This window comes from Sorex araneus, chromosome 9, assembly GCF_027595985.1.
Source record: "Sorex araneus isolate mSorAra2 chromosome 9, mSorAra2.pri, whole genome shotgun sequence".
NCBI lineage: Eukaryota > Metazoa > Chordata > Mammalia > Eulipotyphla > Soricidae > Sorex > Sorex araneus.
The window spans coordinates 37,918,806-37,946,764 of NC_073310.1; the positions used below are offsets into that span (position 1 = coordinate 37,918,806).

General features: G+C 36.3%; 1 protein-coding gene across 4 annotated transcripts in view; it reads right to left on the minus strand.

Annotated features, from left to right (window-relative positions):
- AKT3 (AKT serine/threonine kinase 3) overlaps window positions 1-27,959 on the minus strand; it is a 346,959-nt gene that overhangs the window by 49,757 nt on the left and 269,243 nt on the right. For all 4 annotated transcript variants that reach the window (XM_055147428.1, XM_055147432.1, XM_055147429.1 and 1 more), the window contains 2 exons: window positions 9,132-9,254; window positions 249-377 (listed from right to left, as the gene is read on the minus strand). In XM_055147428.1, the coding sequence (XP_055003403.1) occupies window positions 249-377; window positions 9,132-9,254 (252 nt within the window). The remainder of the gene's footprint in view (window positions 1-248; window positions 378-9,131; window positions 9,255-27,959) is intronic.

The window sequence follows — 27,959 nt, forward strand, 5'->3', positions numbered from 1 at the left end:
AGTAAAAAAAAAAACAATAGAATCATGAAATAAAATGTATAAAGCTAAGAAAAGCCTGACATATGCCATTTCATTTAGTGTCTTTATGCTCATGAAAACTTAATTCCTGTATATTCTTACCCCATAATATCGCATAAGATGTGGGAACAAAATAGATTCATATTGAAATCCAGGTAAAAATGGTTGTAGTACATTTTAAAAATACTTCTTTGCAAAACATTTTTTCCTATAAATAAAATTGTTACTACCTCTGGTGCCAGATATTCTGGTGTACCACAGAATGTCTTCATGGTGGCTGCATCTGTGATTCCTTCTTTGCAAAGTCCAAAATCTGTAATTTTTATGTGGCCATCTTTATCAAGCATCAGATTTTCCAACTGTGTATGAAAAATGACATGATTTGTTAAATATTGTCTTCAAATATAGAAAAATACTGTTTTGAAAAATTACAAAAGTGAATTTTCTGGAAAGTGAAGATAGCTGTAGTAGCAGAACATCCATTACTTGCAAACCCCATAATTTCTAAAGTTAAATGTAAAGAAAAACTTTCTTAATCAAATACTTCACAGTGATAGAATTATTGAGTTTTGAACCGATACAGTTAAGAGCCATTATTGTGCAAATTCTGAGAACTACATCCTAATTAATTGTTCAAAGCAAAGTCAATTATTTTTCCTTTCTTTTCATTCTTTTAAGTGATAAAAACAATCCCAAATACAAGGGCATTTTCTTCTAGATATATACAGATGGGCTTCAAAATCTCTTGGGAATCTATTGCTATTATATACACAGAAATGCTTTTCTTGTGGTTACTGTAAATCAAACCTAAATCTAATCTTGTAAGGTAAGGTAAAATCCACTTGTGTAGTTCTTTTTAATAAAGAAATAACTTTTTTAAACATAAAAAATAATATTCAAGTTAAACATCCAATAGTGATACAGCTCAAATATTACAAAGCTGAAATATGAAATGATTAGTCTAAAACACAAAAATATTAAGAGTTCAATGATTAGAAACATCATCTGCCTCAAGTGAAAATTATAAAACATAAGAGGACAAGTTTGTTAAAAAAATACAATTAAAATATGATATAACCAATCATTTTTCTTTGTAATTTGAACCCAAGGTTATAATTCTATTCACACAAAGATTATATTACAAAGTCATGAGCTAATTGCCTGTAGCTTTATGTAGATGAAACCTCAAAGTTGGCTTACTTGTGCAGATGTAACCAAAGGATGCAAACAAGAAATACATACACAAGTAGCACATATGAAAACTCAATTAGCAGAATGAATGGTAACTAAGTTATTTAGAAAGTAGATATTTTATTCTAAATCTTAATATGACAGCCTATATATAACATGAGGGTTTAGCTAAACTCTGAGGTCAGCATCAAAATTCAAAATAGAACTCTATATGAGAAGACATACATATACCAGCCACATAAAATTGGTATCATACTCCCTCATATATTCCAATAAATCAGGAACCAGTTAAGCAAGTGGTGCTTAATCACTTGGTGTACTGTACTTAGGTATACTATACTGTACCAAGCTGAACTAAATATTCAAAACATATTTTAGATAGTTCATAAGTGAATCTAGTCTGTATTTGACTTTACTATTTTTTCCTTTTTCTCTGCTTGGGCCACCAAGCCTTATCAAAATATGGAGAACACAACATCCAGGGTCTCACACCTCTACTCTTGAGGTACATCACTGACCCTCACTAGTTTAAAGAGATCAACATGAACTAGTCCTTCCAGATCTTAAGATGTGCCTTGGTTGCAAGCAAGGATACCAGTTTTTACACTTAAGGAGAAGTCCTGGGGAAACTAATCCTTGTCAGACAACATTCCATTTGTGTCATAAATTAGATTTTAAAAATTAAATAATATAGAAAGAAATAATGTCAGCCTAGATAACTTTTGAGAGTTGAGGTGAGGAACATAGTAATAGGGCAGGGAAGAGCAAACAGATAAAGAGTATGGTGTCAAGTCAGAGGATTTAAATGTAAATTCAAGCTTGATCCTCCTGTGTAGTATGGGCATATATGCCTTCACTTAACCTAAATAGCATAGTAACAACCTAGTGTGACTATTCTGAGAATTAAATGAGATACTGAATAAAGATTTAAATTATAAGCAATATATCATAAATATATTTCTCCCTTACTAAATAAAGAGGGTTTGATGGCTGATTTGTTAATCAAAAAATGCTCTGGCTGCAGTGCTTTAAAATATATCACCTGAGTCACACTCTTAGGCTACTCATGCACATTCAGGTTTTAATATTCTCCAAGAGTCTCACCCCTGGACACAGTGCTCATATATTTTTCACTGCAGTGTTTTCACACATCTCTGGTGATTGTCTTGCATCAGTTAACACACTCTGTTGTAGAACCAAGGGTTTAAAGCAACAAAGCTGCTATGACTGAACTCAGCACATGTGAACCAGGTAATAGCAGGGACAGAACTCACAGCCTCATGTTTCCAAGGCAGGTACTGTCACAGGGCCAAAATCCTGCCTACACACATACATTTCTAAATAACTCTTTTACTGTGTAAAGGAGAAACAATATCATCATAAATGATTTTCCTTCGGATCTTCTAAATCTACTGGCTTTCCTTTTTATATTAAAACAAAAATAACAAAACAAATGTGAAATTATATAATGTCACTGACTGTTTAGGTATTCTAAATACATGGGTTTTATTAGTCTCAGTTACAAAATCTAGAGACTAAAGAGTTTAGGTATGTTTAGGTTTAATGATGTATCCACTGGTTAACAAAAGAGTAAGGTTATACATTTAATATATGAGTAAGGCTTACTACTACAGTTATTATCTATCTATAATATCTACCTATATTAAAATACAAGGAATTTCCTTTAATAAAAGGCAATGTATTTTATCCTGTTGAATTAGACAGACATTACTTGATAGAGAGTCTTGGTAGGGCGAAGCAAAGAAAAAAATATACAGTGGAGACAGGGAGATAACTTAGTAGCTATAGGCACATACTCTGCATGCATTGGGACTAAATTCAAACAGGTACCCCATGGACCTTTGAACAATGCTGTTTATAATGCTTGAATAAACCAAAGTGTGTGGGTCTCGTATTCCCTAGTGCTACAGGCTCGGGTAGCTCTGTATCTTCAGGTCGTAGCATTCAACAACAGTCCAGTTTGCCAAGTACTGGAGTAGCCTTGAGATCATCCCCGAAATATATTTAGAAATAGTTTCTTCTGTGCTTTGTGGATAAAAAAGAACTATGCTCCTTCTTACTACTGCTGGTGCATAGGATAAAAGTATTACCTGTCTTTTTTTTTTTTTTTTTTTGCTTTTTGGGTCACACCTGGCGATGCACAGGGGTTACTCCAGGCTCTGCACTCAGGAATTACTCCTGGCGGTGCTCAGGGGACCATATGGGATGCTGGGAATCGAACCCGGGTCGGCCGCGTGCAAGGCAAATGCCCTACCCGCTGTGCTATTGCTCCAGCCCCAGTATTACCTGTCTTTAAAATACTATTTACCAACCTTTTAAAGTCCGTAGTACAAGTAAACATGAAATGCACAATGCATGTCAGGCCAGGGCATACCTGCATCAGTGGACAGACTGCTTGAGGCTAGAACCCATCCTCTGACCATTTGTGGATTCCTGAGGGTGACCACGACTTGGACAAGCCTATAACTGATTTCTGGCACACAGACTGTGAAATTCTGTTCATATACTTGCCAAACTAACTAGTTATGAGAATTTTAAAATATCTATACACACACACACACACACACATATATATATATACACACACATACACTTATATATGTGTATACACACACACAAACACACACAGGCTTTGTTTTTTGTTTTGTTTTGGGGCCGTGCTTGATTCTTTACTTAGGAATTACTCCTTGAGAGCTTGTTTGGAGGGTTTAGCAGGGGAATGCGGCTACCCCTATACTCGTGACAGAATGGTCTATCTGGGAAAGGCTGTCCTCTTCCACCAAGCTTGCAGCTTCAAGAGGGATGCACATGGGGCGCTGAGGGATATAGGGGAATCATCCAGATCAGCTAGATCAGCTTCAACCCTGGAGATCAATGGAGTGAAAACTGTCACAGCCTGTTCGCCCTCACGGCCACTAGGGGAATCAAACCTGGGTTGATGTGTGCAAGGCCAGTGCCCTACCTGCTAACTATTGTGCTGGCTCCTGGGCTGTCCATTTTTAATGCCTAACATTATAACTAAACTAAGGAATAAATAATTGCTGTTCCTAAGGGTTCTGTTATCATAGTAATGTAAACAATTCCGCTTACTATTCTCTATTCTCTCTCTTTTTATGCCTGAGCCTCCACATGTGAGGCATGTGCTCCACCACTGCACTTGTCTATCCTTGGCCCTCATCTACTTATTTTAGAAGAGTTTCAAACGCAGTCTTACATTACAAAGTCTATCTCAGGGTAAAAATATATTAAGGGGTGTCTGCTCTGCTTAGCATATACATCATTTTGGAATTGGAGGATGTGTCCAGAATCCGAATAAGTGGCATAAGTAAGCCGTTTCCATTTAGAATGAAAGTTTATTTAAAATGAGTATCAGGGAGCTGAAGAAAATCTGGAGGACTTGGGTAAAAGATTCTGAGACCATCTCTCTGTGCCATGATCGAATTTTAGATATCATAAATATACTTGGCACTTTCTCGTATTATTAATATATATGGTAAAATTCATCATTGAACTTGCTAATTAAGAAGAAAACTAAGTCTGTCATTATAGAATAGATACTGGATAAATAAGACTTAGTATATATACATGATGGAATACCACTCAGATAAGAAAAAATGAAGTCATGCAATTTGTTGCTGCATGGATAGATCTGGAGAGTATCATGCTAAGTGAAATGAGTTAGAGAGAGGGAAAGACACATATCTCAGTCATATATAGGGTACCAGGAAACAGTTGGGAAAAACTAATGCTAAAAGGCAAAAGAAATAAGAGCAGAAAAGTTGGTCCTTAGTGGGAAGCTTGCCACTGTGGAGGGGGGATAAGTCAGGGAAAGGGCCACTCTGACAGTGATGGTAGTGGTCACTCTGGATGAGGACTGGGTGCTGAAAGGAAATAAAGTGATATGCATAATACCTGATCAGTAACAGTAGTGTAAATCAAAATGTCAAAAAGGAGGAGGGGAAGGAAAAAAGGAAAAGAAAAAAGTGCCTGTCATAGAGGCAGGCTGGGGTGGAGGGGGCTGAGACGGGTGCAGGAAAATTGGGACATTGGTGGAGGAAGTGAATACCGGTGAAGGGACTGGTGTTGGAACACTGTATACCTGAAACCCAATCACGAATACTATTCTAACTTTATTTATTTATTTGCTTTTTGGGTCACACCTGGCAATGCACAGGGGTTGCCTCCTGGCTTTGCACTCAGGAGTCACTCCTGGCGGTGCTCAGGGGACTATATGGGATGCTGGGAATCGGCATCCCATATGGGAACCCGGGAACCCGGGTCAGCCGCGTGCAAGGCAAACGCCCTACCTGCTGTGCTATTGCTCCAGCCCCCACTATTCTAACTTTAAATCATGGTGATTGAAAAAAAAAACAAAAACCAAAAATATATAGCATAAATTTTTATATTACTTTCTATTCCTCATTCCATATAAACTCAGATTCTTTGTGAATTCTAGCACTATCATATGCATCGCAGCAGAAGTTTCTATTTAGTTTATTTTATTCTTGAATGGTCGAAGTTCTTGAAAAGAAAGGCTATACTTGCAAATTAAGCATTAAGCAGAACAGAACTTCTTTTTAGTACAAATCATATAATAGGCTTTCTATGCTTCAAGGACTTTACCTAAAAAACTAATTCTAATTGTCTATATTTCCACCTATGGCTGTGATTCTGTTAGGCATAATCCTTCACACTATGAATATGAATAGCACTTAAATAAAATTGAAATATCTGACCTAGTAAATTTTAAAGACTTTTTCTTGGTACATGTTCATGATGATTTCTGTACTGTGTCATGCATTTGCACTACTTTTATTTTTATTTAAAAAATTTTTTTATTAGTGAATCACTGTAAGGTACAGTTACAGACATATGAACTTTCATGCTTACATTTCAGTCGTACAGTGATCATTTACATCCCTTCACCAGTGCCCATTCTCTTCCACCAATGTTCCCAGTATCCCTCCCACCACCACCACCCCAACCCCCACCACCCCACCCTGCCTCTGTGGCTGGGCATTCCCTTTGTTCCCTCTCCTTTTGGGTATTGTGGTTTGCAATAGAGGTATTGAGTGGCCATCATGTTCGGTCTATAGTCTACTTTTGGCACGCATCTTTCAACCCGAGTGGGTCCTCCCAACATCCTCTACTAGGTGTTCCCTTCTCTATCTCAGCATTTGCACTACTTTTAAGGTAAAGTTATATATTAGAAACCACTTGTCAAGTAAAACTAGCAGTCTATGCTTATGGTAATTATGTTACTAGGATTAATGGAAAACATTGTTACTTTATATTTCAGTTTAATAAATTTAGAGCTTAATTCCATCAAACAGTGAAACAATAAAACTAGTAAGCTGATTTACTTAATGAGAAATGAGTAATGGATAATGCTGAGCAAGATTATCAAAATTAAGTAATTCCTGAAAACCAAAGGAGCATTTCCTTGGCTACCTTAGGCTAAAAAAATTTCTTTCAGCTTTTGCATTTTGAGTATATTACTGTACTTCAAAATTATTCTTATATCCTTCAACCCGGGAAATCTTCCTCACCTCCTATAAATCAGATTCATAAAATATAAAATGAAGTGAGGTGTAGAGTCAGGTAGATAAGAGCTATTTCTAAGTAAACTTGAAAGTGCCATAACTTTTGTCAAATCAGGTATTTATTTTTTAAAATGTCAATCTCAGATAATCTAAACACCATAGGATTATTTGGCCCTGCAGACATCAGATTCAAGGAAGCTGAATTCTACCATATACCTAATCATAAAAAGTTTCAGGCTGTTAATTTGTATTAGTCTCAAATCCACTTTTGCCCCTAGTTGATTGTTCTTACTCCAGATATTTTGCAGTTTTAAGGTTATTTTTTCAAAAATACAATATTATAAAGTTCCTTGGGCTGGAGCGATAGCACAGCAGTTGGGCTTTCGCCTTTCACAAGGCCAACCCGTGTTCGATTCCTCCGCCCCTCTCAGAGAGCCCGGCAAGCTACTGAGAGTATGGAGCCCGCAAGGCTGAGCCTGGCAAGCTACCCGTGCGTATTAGATATGCCAAAAACAGTAACAATAAGTCTTTCAATCAGAGATGTTACTGGTGCCCGCTCGAACAAATCGATGAGCATCGGGATGACAGTGATACAGTGATAAAGTTCCTTATAAGCTTTAATAAATAATGCTGTCATACAAAGGTATACAATATTTATATCATCATATAAAATAATCCTGAATCTTGCCCGAATGGCAGAGCCTGGCAAGCTACCCATGACGTATTCGATATGCCAAAAACAGTAATATGAAGTCTCACAATGGAGATATTACTGGTGCCCAATCGAGCAAATCAGTAAGCAACAGGATGACAGTGATACAGTGAATATAGTTCAGTATACTCCTTAAGGACTAACATCTTAATGTAAGGAAGATCGTTGTTATAACAAGTGATAGGAAGATCTTGAGATAGCCTAGATAACTAATTAAATAATCATGTAGCTTAAGAATACGCTATGGGTAGCTTGCCAGGCTCTGCCGTTTGGGTGAGATACTCTCGGTAGCTTGCTGGGCTCTCCGAGAGGGGCGGAGGAATCGAACCTGGGTCGGCCACATGCAAGGCAAACCGCCTTACCCGCTGTGCTATCAGTAACAACAAGTCTCACAATGGAGATGTTACTGATGCCCACTTAAGCACATCAATGAGCAACGGGATGACAGTGACAGTGACAGTAGCTTAAGAATCAACAATGTATGAGCTCCGGGGATCGATCCCTAACACCTCACACACACACACACAAAAAGAATCATAAGTGTTAAAAAGGAATGACCTAAGTGGATAACTACAATTGTTTATATGGTATACTACGGAGCTATATATTGCAGTTCAGTAAAAGAAAATTTCAAAGAGTCATGTAACTTTTATCTGTACAAATCAAATTATATAATTCAAAAAACTAGTATTTGGTAGAGAAATTTTATGCTGCCTTTGAATAGAACAAAGATTACTGTATGATTTACTTTGCAAGAAAGTAAGATATTTACAAAGAATTTGTTGAAAATCTGCCTTAGTACAAATTTTCTTAAGTGGTCAATAGAATTAAAAAGTATGATCAAATTATTACTACCTTTTGTAAATTACTCCATGGGTCGGCTAACTATGGCAAATGTATAAAATCTAGCATATTGCCTATCTCTGTAAGCAAAGCTTTGCTGGAACATCACCAGAAACACTCATTTATGTATTACCCGAGTTGCATTTATTCTATAATGGTAGGACTAAGCAGTTACAACAGAAATTGCATGGATAGCAAAAAAATAATAATCTCTGCTCTTTTTTAAAAAGTCTAAAATCCCTGAGCTACTCTTCAGGATAATAGAAAGGAACTTAAGAGAAAGTCACTATTGAGATAAAACAAATATACTGCTTTTAAAATAGAAAGAGAAAAAATTAATAAAAGTTATATGTTAAAATGCTTCAGATATTTAAACCTAACAAAAAGTATCTACAATCAAAATTTTATTACAAATAGTCTTATTTTAATTTATTCTCCGTATATAAGGATGAGAGGATTTAATCATGAAAGCTATTTTTAAAATGTTACTTGTCAAGTTAATTGACATTTAACCATATATTCAATATACTTTAATACAGAAACAAACTATTATATTGGTTTATTATATTTGGTGAGAGCAGTCACACAACATTTTTTTTTTTGCTTAAGAAAATCCTGAACACAAATGAAATACAAACCTATCAGTAAATAAAAACTTCCTGTCAAATGCAGTGAATACATTCAGAGTATTTCTTTTTCTTTCAACTAAATCTGCTTTTCTTCAAACTGTTTAACTTTGTAATTACTTCGTGTTTGTCCCTGTAGTCTATGCAAAAACAAATTTTGATTACATTTTTTTTTACCTTGAGATCACGATACACAATTTTTCCAGAATGTAGATAGTCCAAGGCAGACACAATTTCTGCACCATAGAAACGTGTGCGGTCCTCAGAGAACACCCGCTCTCTCGACAAATGGAAAAACAGCTGTAGGGTAAACAGCAGGGACAGGATTGTAATAATTACTGATTTAGTGGGGGAAATTAACACAAACATAAAACACCTCTCATCACCATATTGTGATGATAGATAGTGTGTTCTCAGTGGACATGAGCACTCTTAGACAGCAGCTGGCTTATCTTTTCCAGGTTTCCAGAGGGAGACAGGGAGCTGTTAAATCAGCGTTTTAATCAATATACCAATCTTGTTTAAGGCATTCTGCTTGCTACCCATTTAACCTTCAGCTACTAGAGGAAAAAAAATTTCACATCATCAGTTTGCATTTCCCCCTCACTATACTTTTTGCTTCAGTCTTTCAAGGATTAGATATTGAGATGTTATTAAAACTGATTAACACAAGAATAGGTATGACTTGATTTCTATAATTTCAAAGAAAAGACTGTTGATTTGCTAACTGATTTATGTGAACTTGTTACACTTATGCCTGCTGAGTCATCTTTACATCCCTAGAAATATTTTCAGTCTCTGAATCTGTTTTCTATGGTAAACTGTATGGCTTAAAGTTACGGTGTTGAGCGATATTCAAACTGGACTGAGGAGCTCTCATCATTCTCCATACAGTTCTCAGTATATATTCTACTTTCCTTAGTTACTATGACACCAGTCTATTCTCATATAGTCACTTAAACTACATGCTACTTTATTTCCTAATCATCTGAAACAGTGCTTTCAACCTTTTTACACGTGAGACTTACTATTCTGTGCACTGTGTACCAGACTAGCTGTAAATAACTGCTGGCTGCATTTGGAAGCCGACGAGCCAATCCTAGGGCTACTCAGCAATGCTAGGTGTGATAGTTCAGTGCTGGTGTCTCATGTTGGAGCCTACCAAGTCTACACCTAAAGGTATGCTGGGATCATCAGATATGCCAGGTGGTGCAAAGGTGGGAGCATGCATTGAGTGCAGGAGATTGATCTTAAAGACTCACACATGCGAGGCACGTGCTTCACATTTGAATTATCTACCTGACCCAGATTACGCTTTCACATTTTATGTCAGTGGAGCAGCTGCTGAAAGTCACTAATCTACAAGATATAACACTCAACATTTTATAAATATCTATTGTGCCCTCATAATTACAAAGCAGCTAGCTCTTTATTGAGGCTGGCTCTTTAGTCTTCCCACACAGGAAGGTGCAGTTTCAGGCACAATGAGTGGACTATGGGCCTCTCTTTACTAATTCAATAATTTAAATCTTCTTAGAAAAGAATCAGAAAACAGCAAAGTGTAATCAAGCTATTAAAAGAATTGCAAATTTCCATTAATTTGCATTGTTTCAAATTCAAAAAAATACTCCCCACCACTGCCAAGAACAATGAAGATAGCAGTGCAAGGCATACTACACATGTATTCAGCATGTCTCTGATTAAAGAAATGCACCTTTGATTGCAAAAATCATAAAGTCATAATACCGTCAGAAGAATTATTAGTATTCCCACACATTTATAAGAAAATAAATTTTGTTATTCATGTACCAAATATAATTTAAGATAAAAAAGGAACCTACAAATTCCTTCTTTCTTTCCCAGATCTACTGTCTAAAACCAACTTTAAATATATAAACTCATTGTTTAGTAAAGAGAAGTTGCCAAACAAAAACTAGATCAACATTATAGTTAAATAAAATATAGAAATAAAATATCTGGCTGATAGTCTCTAAATTTTAATGTTTCTATTGTTACATTTTGTCTTATGTAAATGATACTCATTTGCATTAAAACTTGTAACAATGAAAACATGCAATTAAAACTATGATACACCCTCAAATAGAAAAAAAACATTGATTACAGAAAACTATCTTTTGGGGGGGTCTGTGGGATGATATATGTGGGCAGTCCTCAGCGGCTATTCCTAGATCTGTGCTCAGGAACGATCTCTGGCAATGCTCGCAGACCATATGCAGTACAGGGATCAAACCATGGTTGGCTGAATGCAAGGCAAGTGCCATAACTCCTATACTATCTCCCCAGATAACCAAAATGTTAAATGTGTCTTGGAACTTACAAATATAGTATACCATAAATTTAATTTATATAGAAGTTCCTTGGGATACTTTTAAGAATTCATTAATTTCCTACTATAGTCAAACAATCTTATGTATTACCCTTCAAATGATGACAGAGAGCAGAAAGAATCACGGATAGCAAGTAAAAAGCATTATAAAATTTTTCTGGGTCAAAATAACTAATGAAATGGTATATCCAAAGACTTGAAAAGCAGAATCTCCAACCAGAAATTCTCTGTTCCTTTAGGTTATCACTCAGATTTGTAGACGGGATAAAACATTTTAAGATAAGCAATAGCTGAAGGCACTCACTGACACTAAATAAACTCTGCAAGAAGTATTAAGTGGTCTTCTGAAAAAGGGAAGGGAGTGTCACTCAGAATACAAAAATACAAAATAGGAGAAAGAGAGTAATAAAAGGAATTTTCAGAATGCACCTGAGACTTATTTGTTTTAGATTTGCAAGGGGAAATAAGCTAAGAACTTCATATGTAAAAATCACTGTATCACTGTCATCCCGTTGCTCATCGATTTGCTCAAGCGGGCACCAGTAATATCTCCATTGTGAAACTTGTTACTGTTTTTGGCATATCCGATATGCCACGGGTAGTTTGCCAGGCTCTGCCGTATGGACGGGATACTTTTGCTAGCTTGCCGGGCTCTCCCAGAGGGACGGAGGAATCAAACCAGGGTCAGCTGCGTGCAAGGCAAATGCCCTAATTTGCTTATATTAGTGTTGTTGACAACCAAGTTATTGACTAGATTGGATTTCTAGATTTTGGATTGATATACCTCTGGGTAGAAAGAAGACAGTCAGATTTTATACAGTGAGAAATGACCTTTAATATATTTTTTATATTCTCAGAAAAAATTGTGTTTTACTAAGTAATTTTGTTGGAAGAAATAATTTTAATAAATTATTTTAAAAATAAATAACTAATAAACAGCTAAAAATGTGTAAGAAGAAATAATTGTCTTTTTTTTTTGGTCTTTGGGCCAAACTTGGCTGTGCTCAGGGCTTACTCCTGGTTCTGTACTCAGGGATCACTCCTGGTGGGTTGGGGGATCATATGGGTTTCCAGGGATTGAACCCAGGTTGCCCACGTGCAAGGAAAGCACCTACCCACTGTACCATAGCTATAACCCAGAAATAAATGTGAAAGTTATTCCTCTATATGTACATTCCTCTATATGTAAAAATATAGAGGAAAAATAACAACATGTAGAAAAAAATAACAATATGTAGAAAAAAATAGCAATGGAACTGGATCATTGCATCAAAGGTTGACAAACTGCAAACAGAGAACTTAGGTAAAAATAGAAGAAACAATGTCAGTCTTAAAAATATTCAAAAGTCTTAGAAAAATGGCAATAACTTTATTTATGTCAATCACTGTCACCCCACTGCTCATTGATTTGTTCGAGCGGGCACCAGTAACATCTTTATGTCAGTATTTCCTTTAAATGTCAATGTATAAAACTGCCTGATCAAAAGGAACAGAGTGGCTAAATGGAATGGGGAATGATATCCCACCCACTGCTGCTTACGAGATAGATATATAGAGAGAGATAGATAGATAGATAGATAGGTAGATAGATAAAGAGAGAGAGAGAAAGACTCTAACAACAAAAAAGGTCAAAGTAAATTACTGTAAACTAATCATACAAGAAAATGGTAATTTGAAAACAGCAGGGAGGACCTAAATTATATCAAACAAAATAGGACTCAATCAAAAGAGGTCAGTAAAAGATAGGAATGAATAGTCGGTACTGATGAAGAAATTCATACATCAATAAGACTAACTCCTAACAACATACATGCGCCAAATGGAGGAGCAGCAAGGTTTTTAATCCAAGGGTAGCATAACAGTAGTAGGAGACTTTAACAACTATCATCATCAAACAGATCAGACAGACAGAAAATCAATAAGGGAACAACATTGCTAAATGAGAAACTGGAAAACTTGAGACTAACAGAGATGTTAAGGACTTCCCACATCCCCAAAGCCAAATACATACTCTTTTTCCGTGCACTTGGAACAGTCGTAAAGGATAAACCACATGCTGGGACATGAATGTCCACAGAGGTATAGAAATTACATCGTCTCTTTGCAGATCACAATGCTATGAAGGTAAGAATTAACCATGAAAGGAAAAATTCAAACATTGGGAGACTAAGAAAAAAATAGATTCCAGGAAACAAATAATGAAGACACAAGCTATTAGAATCTGCAGAAGACAGCAAAGCAGTTCTAAGAGGGAAGTTTGCAGTAATACAGGCTCACATTAGGAATAAAGAACAGGTTAAACTAAATAACCTAACTTCACATGTAACCCAAAGTGGGAAGGAATAAATGACAATTAGCACAGATTAGTTATGGAATGTTCAGGGCAGTATGGCATATATAAATCCTCATTCACTGTTGTTGGGACAGTTGTCTAGTTCAGCCTCTGTGGAAACCCAGACAAACTAGATAATCAAATTAAAATCAGAATCACAATATGAGCTAGCGATTCCACTCCTTGGAATCTACTACAGGGATAGAAAAATGACGATTTGAAAAGATATATGCACACCAATGTTTACTGCCCTACTATTTGCAATAATCTAGAATGGAAACAACCCAGATGTCCAATAGCTAATAAATGGATTAAAAACCCTATTGTTTATATGAACAATTGAATACCATTGAGCAATAAAATAGGAAACATTGCCTTTTCCTACTGTTACGGTAAAATCAGAGGGGCAGAAAGGGTACCAGTTGATCTAGTTAATATAATTGGTCATTTTGAATCTTACCTAGAGGGACAGGGATTAAGGTACTTGTCCTGCATCCCACCAACCCCAGTTTAAATCTCTGGCAGTACATATGGTCCCTCTGAGTACTGACAGGAGTGACTTCAAGGCTCATAGCCAGCAATAATCACTGACCATGACTGGCTGTAGCCCAAACATTCTCACTCCCTCCTCTCCCCCACCCCCAAATCACACTTACATGAAAGACATAACTAAAATACCTGTGGGCGAAACCACCACACACTTTCAAAGGGAATATATGTCATGTAACTTACTCTTTGACCCTATGCACACATAGGGAGGAATGGCAGCCTCTCTTTGACCTATTACCACCTATGTCCAAAATCAATAGTTCTTATCAAGGTGTATGTGGCCAGTGAATCAGGGGAAGAGAAATTCTCATCCAATTCACATGGCCCAAGAATAAAAAAAAAAACCCAAAAACAAAACAACAACAACAATCAACAAAAAACCAAGATGAATAAAGAGCAGCATGCACCAGCAAGGAGAGGCAGACCATGGAGCAGTTCATTGTTCTCAACATTGGGCCATTGAGAGCATCTGCCTCTAGGGACAATAAACTCATAGACATTGTTAGACATAGATGGACAAGACCAGTGAGGAAAAGACACTGGCCATCAGGGGACCCCAAATGACCTTCGCTAAGGTGTTCTATAGCTTCAAAAACACATTAAGTTTATATGCTAATTTAACACAGAATACTTAAGGATCCACTTAGGAGTTAAGTTTCACAGTTAAGTTTCAACTTGCTGTCACATGGAGATGGTAAGTATCACAAGTGAAATTAGGAGAAGGCTAGCTACAGAATGAAATCCTATACATGTGGGATACAGAGACATAGTAAGGAAATAACCAAAGCCCAAAGGCAACAGAACCTGAGAGCTGGCCTAGACATCTGAGCTAGAGAAGGGGGTAGGCTGAGGTGAGAAAGGGAAGTGAGCACTCTGGTGGAGGGTGTGATATTGAAATGTTATACCCATAAAACCCTATCAGAAACATTGTAAGTCAGTGCTTAAAAATTAATAAAATTTTTAAAAAGGGAATGAGCGAAAGATAACTAAGACAAACCTTTGACTCTGACAACAGAACAAAGGTTAGTAACACTACAGGGCTTGAAAGGAGACTGGGGTATGACAGGGCTGACTAGAACAGGGTAAAGGGACTTGGATACTTTGATGTGGTGGAATGGCAGTAACTTTGCATACCAAATGCATCAACATTAACACTGTCTGTCATAAATCATGCTATGCCAGTACTTATGAAGTAATTTAATAATTTCTATCATATAGTATCATTAACCTCTGTGACCTCTATATATATTATTAAAGTCTTCTCATAGAATGAAAACTGATATTCTAAATTTGTCTTAAAAGAAAAATCTCATCTTTTTGCCTGAAAGATATGTATCACCCCTAAACTAATATAATACCAGTAGGATTATAGAGCTTTATTTAGATCACTGTCATAGCACTGTCATCCCGTTGTTCATTGATTTGCTTGAGTGGGCACCAGTAACATCTCCCTTGTGAGACTTGTTGTTACTATTTTTGGCATATCAAATATGCCACGGGGAGCTTGCCAGACTCTTTAATTTGTCTCCCTGCCTATTTCTATAAAAATACCAACTAGAATGATATGCATAAAAGATTCTATTTATTTCTCAATCTTCTGTTCTCTGATGTCTATCACTGCTACCTTCTGGAACTTAATTCATAACCACCACCATCATCATCATCATGATCCCGTTGATCATCGAATTTCTTGAGCGGTCTCAGTAACATCTCTATTCGTCCTAGTCCTGAGATTTTTGAAGCCTCTCTGTACTCATCCTTCCCAACAGTGCCTCATTGGAGGCTCTTTCAGGATTAGGGGAATGAGACCCAGCTTGTTACTGGTTTTGGCATATTGATACACCATGGGGAGTTTGCGAGGCTCTCCCATGTGGGCAGGAAACTCCTGGCAGTTTGCCAGTTTCTCCCAGAGGGAGAAGTAGGCTATAAGATATCGTGCGGCTGCACAGCTTCCTGGAACTTGCTTTTAAGTCTCTGGATGCTGGCCGTTGACAGGACTATATGGTGCTGGGGGCAGTCCCTGGGTGTGACCACCTAGCTACTGGGAGTTAAAAACTAGTATAATTAAAAAAAACTAGTATAATTAAAAAAAAAACTACCGGCAGCAATTTAAAAGCTCTGAGATTGGGGCCTAGAGAGATAGTACAGTGGGTAGGGCACTTGTCTTGCACGCGGCTGCCTAGGTTTGATCCCCGCCATTGCATATGGTCTCCCAAACACCATCAGGAGTAATTCCTGAGTGTAGAGCCAGGAGTACACCCTGAACACTGCAGGGTGTGGCCCACAAACAAAAATAAAACCACATAAACAAACAAAAAGCTTAGATACTACAATCAGGTAGTCAAAGTACAATCGAAAAGCTATTGAGTAACCTATATAATACAGTCATTGTGAAAATGACAAACACAATGAGAAGAAATGGCACCGTCCATCTGGGTATCATTATCTGATCACAGCAACCAGATACATAAATGTTTTCAAAAACAGAATAGCTATGAAACAGAAAATTTTAATAAGTTGGTAATAATATTATGCTTGCTTGGTAATAATATTAGACACTACAAACGATCTGGATAAGAGTCTCTGAAGGATCTCAAAGAGAACAGTTACTAGTAACAGACTTTTCAAGAATTTATGTATTCCAGAAAAAAGAGAGACAATGTTGAAATTTCCCTATGGAAAGCTGAGTAGAGGTTTTTGACAAAAGCAAAGAAGAAAAGTGAGGGAATAGCAATGGATTATATTTTGACCTGCTAACATTTAAATATTTGAAAATGACTTTTAACTAAGAACCAAGGTTATAAAGATAAACACAGAAGTCATTTGTAAAAGGACGTAATTCTAAGTACAAAAGGAGTAATATAGTAAAAATGAAAAAAACAAAGATTTTTGGAAAATAAATAATGTTTATCAGAATTAGGCTATTTGATGCCTTTCAGGAATAGGAGTATGTGGGCAGAATTGAAATATGAAGAAAAAAAAAGGATATGTGCTTCCTTCAATAAAACTTAGTAAGATGAGCAAGATAATACTGAAACCAAAGATTTTTGCTGCAACATATAAGGCAATGCTTTCAAGAAAACTTCGGAAAGATTCAGAAAGAGTCCGAGTGACACTGTAATAATTTAACCAATTTGTAATGATAAATGAATGAAATGAATGAAATGATCAGTAAAATGAAGCTGCCAGACAAGAGAGTAAGAATTTAACAGATAGTATAAAGTTGATGATGACAATATGATGATGGGGAAATTATTAATAAATGTTGACTCAACAGTTTCTACCCTTGGAGTAAGTAAAATTTCACTTTAGCTTTACATAACCAAATAAATGCTGGATATAATAATTAAACATAAAATATGAGATTTTGGGGAGGAGGTCTGGGACACAGCTGGCTGTGACCAGACCTGACTGTTTTGCTCCACTCCTCCTGGTGGTGCTCTATGAGGTGTCAAAAATAGAACTGGGATTGGCCCCAGTCAAAACAAGCAACTTAACCTCTGTACTATCTCTTCAGAAAGAAAAATCAAAAATTAGGGGCCGGAGCGATAGCACAGCGGGTAGGGCGTTTGCCTTGCACGCGGGCCGACCCGGGTTCGATCCCCGGCATCCCATATGGTCCCCCAAGCACTGCCAGGAGTAATTCCTGAGTGCAGAACCAGGAGTAACCCCTGAGCATCGCTGGGTGTGACCCAAAAAGCAAAAAAAAAAAAGAAAAATCAAAAATTAAAAAACCCAAACCAAACCCTACAAAATATGAATCGAATTAATAGTCATATTAGGAAGAAGGATTTTCTAAGCAGAAAACAAATAATAAATGAAAAATATAAAATGCATATTAATGCAAAATATGGTAAGAATGCATAAAAGTAAAATACAAAAGATCAAAAATATTTGAAGTTGAATGAATATGACAAGGTTCATATGTTGTAATAAAGTAAAAATATGTTAAGTAATCATAAAGCACAAAGGGGGGGAAAGATAGAAAATTAAAATATGAGCTTTACAAATGGTAAAAAATAAAAATATATAAAATAAAATAAAAAACATAGAAGGAAAAGAATAAAGAAAATTAAAATGAGATTTACAAATTAAAACAGCATTTGAAAACATGCTTCTTTATAATAATCAATGCAGTAGAGATTAAAACAAATAAAGCACTTTAATATGTCAAGCACTATCAATGAAGTCAGTCAAAATGTAGTTAGGTAAGTATCTTGTTTAAATAAAGACAGCTGATATATAAACAAATACAGTGGTAGCTGATTCCAAGATATATTGTAAAGTAAAATAGTTGCTCTCTCAGGGATTTCCTTTTAAAAAGGAATATGGAACATTTTTAAAGGAAATGCTACTCAAAGATATTTTCTGCAGTAGCATATATAAAATCATAAAAATATAAAAATCTCTGATCATGTTAAAACATAAAATTAGGATTTCATTTAACATTAAAAAATTAAAACTTTAATATAGCACCACAAAATGATTATAAATGTAATAAATATTACAGTTAAAAGTTACTGGCTTTATTATATTAATGATTTTAATTTATTTGCATAGATTTAAATCAGTCACTGTCAGTCACTGTCATTCCCGTTGCTCGTCGATTTGTTCGAGCGGGCACCAGTAACGTCTCTCATTGAGAGACTTATTGTTACTGTTTTTGGCATATCCAATATGCCATGGGTAGCTTGCCAGGCTCTGCCATGCGGGCTCTCCGAGAGGGGCGGAGGAATCGAACTCGGGTCAGCCGCGTGAAAGGTGAAAGCCCAACCGCTGTGCTATTGCTCCAGCCCAGATTTAAATCATATAGCAATAATAACAAATTAGACTTTACTGATTTATTATCTGATAATTTTGTCATTCCTTTAAGCTTTGTTGGTACAAGAAATATGAAATAAATTTGTTACGTGCCTGCCATGGGGAATGTGCCTGCCCAAAGGGAAGGCTGGGAGGTGAGAAGGAAACTGGAGACACTGGTGGAGGGAAGGTCACACTGGTGGTGGGATTGATGTTGAAACATTTTATGCTTGAAACAACTCCATTATGAACAACTTTGTATATCATGGCATCTTAGGTTTGCTCCTTGGCAATGCAGACTCCCACTGAGCACTCCCAGGAGAAATGCAAAAACGCGTAACTCTTTATATAGATACTAAGTAATGGGAAGCCTGGTCTATCACCTCAGTAAAAGCAGGAACAGCTGAAGTGCTCCTTGGACCACTGTATAGACAAGAAAACCCCATATGTAACCCAGAGATCGCACTTTGGAGACAGATACCTACACCCACACACAAACACCATAGAATGAGGATACTGAGGTATGTTGCACTTCCAAACCAGAATAGTAGTGAGGAAGAAACTATACACACTTCATAGCTCAGCGTTGTACTGAACATTAAGGTATGTTAAAGTTAAGCTCCATGAAAACATGCATAGAAGGAATGTGGAAATTTATGCCAAATAATTCCTGGGGGGGGTCACAGAAGGGTTGATATTCCTTTTTTTTTCCAGAGTAGTGTCAATATTAGAGGCATTCAAAAGATATTTCAAAAAGAGTAAGAACTGAACATATATTGTCACTGTCACTGTCATCCCGTTGCTCATCGAGTTGTTCGAGCGGGCACCAATAACGTCTCTCATTGTGAGACTTATTGTTACTGTCTTTGGCATATCCAATACGCCACGGATAGCTTGCCAGGCTCTGCCGCATAGGCTCTCGAGAGGGGCGGAGGAATTGAACACGGGTCTGCTGCATGAAATTTGATAGCCCTACCACTGTGCTATCAAACAAGACCATAATTATAAATTATATTTGAAGTAAATTCCCTTCCAGAATGAGCTACAATACTCGATGTGAGATAACAAAATCCAGACACATAAAATTTAAATTATTAATACATAAAAATTACTAAATATGAAAAGGACTGAAACCCAAGAGAAAAATCAGTCAGTAGACAATACATGATGGAAGCCACTACAATTAATGGATCACCTGGCTGAAAATTCTGGGACATACTCAAGAGTGGGGTAGGCTGAGTTTCATTCCTGCTAAAGCCCCAGCAACCACACCCACAATCCATAGCTGCTGCTATACCAACAGCCCACTTCATCATGAATAATCTCTGCAGACACCAAACTGCAAAAACAATTCCAGGTGCACATGGTTTTCAGGCTATGAACTCTGGGGTCTTCTCGGAGTGGGGTGCTGGCATCCTCCCTCACCCAAATACTTCAGGTAGCCTGGAAGCCACGCCCACTTCCACAACTGCCACCATGTTAACTGATGGGCCAGTTCTAGAGTTTCTGAAATTCTGGATCCAGCAGTCACATATGCAGCTGTGTGACACCTCCGAATTCCACAATACTGACTTTACAGTAGAAGCACACCAAAGTAGATGGGAAAGTAACAGAAGGTCTATTAAACTCAAACAAAAACAGTAACACAGAAGGCTCAGTTGGCAACAAACAGTTTAGTTAATATCAAAGACTTAAAAATCCCAGGGTCAAAGAATAATTTTCACAAATTTTCCTTTACTGAAGTATTTTTGATAATTCCATTAGTCATTTAATTACAACAAGCAATATAAAATAAATAATTATGCACCTGCTAAGGGGGCAGGCTTGGGGAGAGGTGCCTGAGAAAATGGGAGGGAAAGTCACTTGTGGTGGGATTGTTGTTGGAACTCTGAAAGCAAAAAAAAAAAAAAAAAAAAAAAAACTATTACGAATGACTTTGTAAACCAGTGTTTGAAAAAAATAAAAATAAATAAATAAATAAAAGAATAAGTGATGGGGTTGGGAAGAAAGCTTAAAGGGACAGTACTCATGCTTTGCATGCAAGAACCTTGAGTTTGATCCCCAGCACCACATGATCTCCCAAGCAATGTGCTGGGACTATTATCTCCTGAGCACCACTGTGTGTAGCTCAAAAATCAAAACTAAACTAAACAAAAAAATAACAATGGTGAGTGGTGGAATAAACAATTGCTTTAAAGCTATGTGAATTTATGAGCTAGAGACAGCGGGTTAGGGGTTTGCAAAGCATTTGGTCAAACTGGCTTTGATCTCTAACACTACATATGGTGCCCCAAGCACCACCATAATAATTCCTGAGCGCACAGCCAGGATCACCCTGAGCACTGTCAGATGTGACCAAAACAACAACAACAAAAGGAAATCCCCCTTCCCAAATCAGAATCCCACAAATAAACAAACACAAAACTAGATACCCTGCCCTCCGCCCCCAAAAGCCTACAGAACATAGAATAGATAGAAAGGAAATAGAAATCAATGATACTTCTAGAGATGAAACATACAGTATCTAAAATAAATTTTTTACTTAAGTATTTAAAAGTTCATTAACTGGAATTAACAACAGATCCCTCCTATAAGGAAAAAAATGCTTTTCAAAGAACATATAGTCAAATACAAATAGTCAAAGATATGCCATTTGGAAAAAAACAACACGCTGGGCGACCTGTTGGTCAGTATCAAAGAGGCTAACACATGCAGAATAATTCATGAAAGGGTAAAAAAGACACCTGCAAAATATTACTTAAATTTTTGGAAATTTAAGATTAAAAAGGATAAACAGATACCAATGAACTTGGAGGTGAAAAGTCACAAATATGCATGAACACAGAGAAAGTAACAAGTCAGAATACATTTTAAATTGCTAAAAAAGTGCTAAATAAACTGCTTAAAATATTGATAGAAAAATTATATACAGAGAAATAAATATGAGAATACCCTCAGTCTTCTCAGACTATATAAATAAGAGGACAATGGAACAGTACTTCCACATTGTTAAGCCAAAAAACAAAAAGACTAATTCTACAGCCAGAGGGAAGATGCATACAATATCACTGCTTTGCATAAAGTATTTTGCTTTGACTATGATTAGCAGATTTACAATCGCCTTTCCCTCCAACTAGAAAAAACACATATTTCCATACCATACATCAAAGGGCTGACACCCAAAATACATAAGTCTCTAAGGTGTACTACAAAAGATGAAATGATCCCATCTTCAAAAAATTAGAAAAGATAGAACTTCCTCAAAGATGACATAAAGAGAGCCAAGAGGCATATAGGAAAGCATGCATCATAACTGATTATCAGGGAAATGCAAATCAAAGCAACAATGAGGTATCACGTCACACCAGTAAGAATGGTCTCTATCACAAAGTTCACAAAGTGCTGGCAGGGATGTGATGAAAGTGAACTCTCACTTATTGCTGATTAAACAGCTGCCTGGATCAGTCTCTTTGAAGAGTCTGGAAACATCTTTTAAAATTATGAACAGAACTTCCATATATTCTATTCCTGGGCATTTAATTCAAGAATAGAAAAAACATTAATCCAAAAGGTTATATACACACAACATACAATGCAGCATTACTTATAGTAACCAAGATCTGGAAACAATACAGATCGACAACAAATAAGTGGGTAAAGAAATTGTGGTACACAGTGGAATACTACTTAGCTATGAGAAAAGATGAAATTTTGCAGATTGTTGCAGTTTGCATGGAATTGGATGGTGTCATGCTAAGTGAAGTGAGTCAGAAAGTAAAAGATAAATACTGGGTGATCTTGCTCATATAAGGCAACCTCAATGGAAACAAATTCAGACACATGATCAAAAGATGTAGGGACTGAGGACATTATGTAAGTAGGGGAAGGGACAAGGGACAATGATGGAGAGATCCTGACACGTCATTGGGGCACTGGTACAGAAGCACTGCAAGCATAAAGTAACAATTTAATCTTTAATTTTCCATACTAATGTATTGATACCTCAATAAAAAGTAAAATATTAAAAAGTGGTAATCACTACAAATTTTATATAATTACATTCCTAATTTTGACTTTTTCTTCAAAACCCTGAATGAACTGTTTGAGGCTCTTCGTGTTCCTGGATCGAGTAGATACCATTGGGCTATACTAGTGATTGATGGGGATGAATGGAGATGTTACTGGCGCCTGCTCGAGCAAATCGAAAATAAACGGGATGACAAGTGATACAAGTGATACATTCTTAATCTCAATACTAATTTATGATAAGGTCTTTTCTTTGCTAAAATTCTTTGGAATTGACATTTTAGTTACAGTATTTTAGCATTCACATCAATGTTTAAAACAACTGGTATTTAAATAATCAGTTCTACATTTAAAAAAAGAATACAGAGTTTAGGGACTAGGGAAATAATTCCAAGTGGTGGACTGACAGGAATTGCTGAGTTTTTTTTAAAAAATTTTATTAGAGAATCACTGTGATGTACAGATACAAACTTATGAACTTTTGTGTTTGCATTTCACTCATACAGTGATTGTTTACCCATCCCTCCACCAGTGCCCATTCACCTCCACCAATGATCCCGGTATCCCTCTCCCCACCCCCACCCCATCCCCCACCACCCCATCCTGCCTCTGTGGCAGGGCATTCCCTTTTGTTCTCTCTCCTTTTGGGTGTTGTAGTTTGCAATAGAGGTACTGAGTGGCCTTCATGTTCAGTCTATAGTCTACTTTCAATTCGCTTCTTCCAACCCGAATGGGTCCTGCCAACATCCTTTACTTGGTGTTCCTTTCTCTATCTGAGGAGTTGCTGAGTTTTATCCTAGACACCAAATTTACTTTACTGGCCCAATTACCTCCCTCAGCACTGTGCTGATGACTAAGCACTTAACCATCCAGCTAGTACCACCAGGACAGGCACTGATGGGAGTGTTCACCATCACATACCCCATCCCATTCCCAGCACCACTGTGGGAGGCTCCCATAAAAAATGAGTTAGAAATTGGAGGAGTAATTATAATCCATAAAGCAAAGAACCATAAAGATGAGGGTTTTCAAAGGACTTTCTTTTCAGTCTATGCACTAGTGCACACATGTGCTTCTCCCCTCCCCCCAGGAGAAGGAAGGATCACTGACAAAATCAGGTGAACAAATACAGGTTCACAGAGAGTCTAAAGTACTTTCTGTCCTCTTGAGAATGGAAAGACATGTTAAGATTTTTAAGAAATGTGGCATCCTGCACTATTCTTGTGATTACTGCCTCTGTAGCAATACTTATGTTCAAGCAAAGGTTAAACTTATAACCAATTGGTTTTTGATAAATGTGTAAAAATTATTCAATGGGGCAAAGAATATTCTTTTTTCATAAAAGAGTTATAATAACTGGGAATCAATATGGGGGGAAAAATCTCGATCCTTACAGCATCCAAAAATATAACTTTAAGATCATAGACAGACTTAAATTATGATATATACTATTAAAAATCTTAAGGAGAAAATATTTATGAACCAGAGTGACACAATCTTTTAGTATAAAAATTGACAAATTACATTTCTTTTTTTTTTTTTTTTTTGCTTTTTGGGTCACACCCAGCAATGCTCAGGGGTTACTTCTGGCTTTGCACTCAGGAATTACCCCTGGCGGTGCTTGGGGGACCATATGGGATGCCGGGGATCGAACCCGGGTCAGCCGCGTGCAAGGCAAACGCCCTACCCACTGTGCTATCGCTCCGGCCCCGACAAATTACATTTCAAAATTAGAAAGTCATATTGCTCAAGAAATATTGAGGAAATGAAAAGGCAAAGTACGATCTGAGGGAAAAATACACATACTTGAAAAATTTTTATCTAAAATGTATTAATAACTCTTATAATGCAATATTAAGGTAACTATTAATAAAAAGGCAAGTATAATCCACTTTCCAAACTTGAGAAAAGGTTAATAAAATCTTTAGTGTCAAAAAACATAGCACCTCGACTTGGCTGAGTGTGAATACAGCAGGGTGCCACAAACAGCGGTGGAAGATAATGGAAATATTTGTTTTACAATAAGGATTACAGATGACTTTCAAAAGCCAGATAACTATATAATTAAGGTATGTCCTATTGTATGTAGATTCTGCCTAAAAATAATCTTAAAAATATAAATATTAAAAATGAGCAATAATTTAATAAGTTGTGTTCTGCCTACAAAATTATAAATCCACTTAAAAATAGAAAATATGGGGCCATAGTGATAATACAATGGATAAGGCATTTGCCTTGCACATGGCTGACCTGGGTTCCATTCTTGGCATCCCGTAAGGTTCCAGGAGCACCGTCAGGAGTAATTCATGAGTGCTTAGCCAGGAGTAACCCTGAGCATTGCCAAGTGTGGTTCAAATGCACTGCACTGTAGTCGAGCTGTTCATCGATTTGCTCAAGCAGGCACCAGTAACATCTCCATTGTGAGACTTGTTACTGTTTGTGACATATCGAATACGACATGTCTAGCTTTCCAGGCTCTGCTGGGCGGGCGGGATACTCTTCGTAGCTTGCCAGGCTCTCTGAGAGGGACGGGGAAATTGAACCTGGGTTGGCCATGTGCAAGGCAAACGCCCTACCATCTAAGCTATCGCCCCAGTCCCCAAAAGCACTAAGAAAAAAAAAGAAAACATGTATCCAGCACAAAGCAAAATATATCAACATGGAAATAGTCATAACTGACATATGATGATAGTTTTTGTTTTGTTTTCTGGAGTTTGGAAAAAACCCACTGATTCACATAAGAGGCACGCTCTATCATGCTCTACAGGTTGTGCCCATGCTCTACCATGAGCCACAACCCTAGCTGTTCATTTCATATATGACATACATAACACTTTGTCTAGCTAGTGACAGTCAATAAATTTATTAATTGAACTGAAAGTATGTTTTCTCTTTTCAATAGTCCCTGCAAAGAATGTTACCAAATATTAATTTTATAATTTGAAACAATTACACAAAGGTTCTAAACAATTTTAATATTATTTGTCACAAATATAATGCTAATGATTTGTTTTCCTGACTGAGGTGTAGAGATATAACCATACAAGTACTCTACAAATATGCCTCCCCACCACCATGTCTAATTATAGACACACTAATATAGCACACATTATATATTCTCTACTAATAGACTCTACATATGAATATGCAACAAATAAAGCTAAATTAAATACTTTTCAACAATTTTTAAGGAAAGCCTTAAAATTTTGAAGGATTAATTTCTGATGGCAGCAAAAAAATCATGTAAATAATTGAACAGACCTTGTTTTGTTCAAAAGAACAGAATCATGCAACATGAAGCAACACGAGTAGAACTACAAGATATCATGCTGAATGAATTTAATCAGAAAGAAAGGGATAGGTACAGAATAATCTCTTTATATGGTAATTAGCGATAAATAACAAGATATTAAGGAAACCATTATTAATACCAATGTAAACTATAAAATCCCAGTGAAAACAAAAACAAAGAGTACGAGTCATTTGCTGCTCATGTAAAGAGCACATTTTTAGGAATTTAAGTTCCTTTGAGCAAAGAATACATTTATGCATGTACAGGTATCTAACCTTACTGTATAAAATGTAACACTGTCAATCAGCAGAATGTACTAAATAGACAAGTTTATTTTTTATTATAAAGTCAGAATGCCTATTTTTGAAATAGGTCCCCATATTTTTAAAAAAGTTAATTATAAATGCAACAACCTTCCTAAAAAACTAAAGATACAAACTTAAAAGATGTTCTTAGCATTATCAGTGTTATTGAAAAATTTTAATTTAATTATCTTATCTTAAAAATGTACATATTATGTTTAGTCATTACTTTGTAATAGTGTTAAAGATTGGCTAACTAGAGAATAACAAACTATGCTCCATACACAGTCTTATTTTTAATGATTACAGTAATTGTAATATTGATTGAGCTTAGATCCTGATATCCTAAGGACAACAAATTAAGTAATAAGACAAGGCAATCTGTGTAACAATCAATTGCACATGATTAACACATTCTTTGGGTCTATAAAGAGAAAGACCCAAGATAAAAAGAACATATTTAGACCAATCGACATAGAAAGTAATCAATAATTAGTCTGGTCATGCTGCTAGAATAAAATATAAACTGATTTATAAGCAGTTATAAACAATATAATATTATGCCTGACAGTTCTGAGGAATGGAAAAACCAAGATCAAAACATTAGTATAACGAAGGTCTACCTGAACATGCTTCCTGATTCAAAAAAAGTTGACTTTTGCTATCTCCTTAAGTCTTGGAAGTAACTGGACAAATGAACTCCATGGTGTCTCTCTTATAAGGGTATTAAACCCATTCAAGAGAACACCATTTCATGACCTAATTATCTCTTAAAGCCTGTAACTATAGTTAACCACATGGGCTACAGGGGACAACAATATTTACAATTACTATGCTACACAACTAAAATAGTATAGAATAAAATGGGCCCCTAAACACTTTTATGTTGATTAAAATTATTCTTATATTTCACAGGCAATTCATAAAAATCATGTTTCAGAAATTGTCTACCTTTTCACAAGCTGGGCTCACAGTCCCCATACATTTTCACATTAATCAATTAAAGCAAATTACCAAATTTATATTTAGTTTTTCAGGTATCTTTCAGAGACGATGGTATTATAATTAGCTTTAAATATGTAACAAATGACATCTTTTAGTAATTTACTTCAATAAAATTTCTTTGAATACAAGTTAAACCCTTGAGATTCTATAGGAAACTGAAGAAACTGAAAGGAGGCTAGGATCAGAGTTCCAAGACTCTGAAACAGCTGTTGGTTATTTAATTACAAATGATCAATTAACTACCTCAAGCTCTAATTCTTTACCCGTCTTACTGCCTTTTCACAAGTCTAAAAATGTAATCACTCTATTGTTCGATTATCAGCAGCCTGGTGCTTGATATCTAAAATGTAAG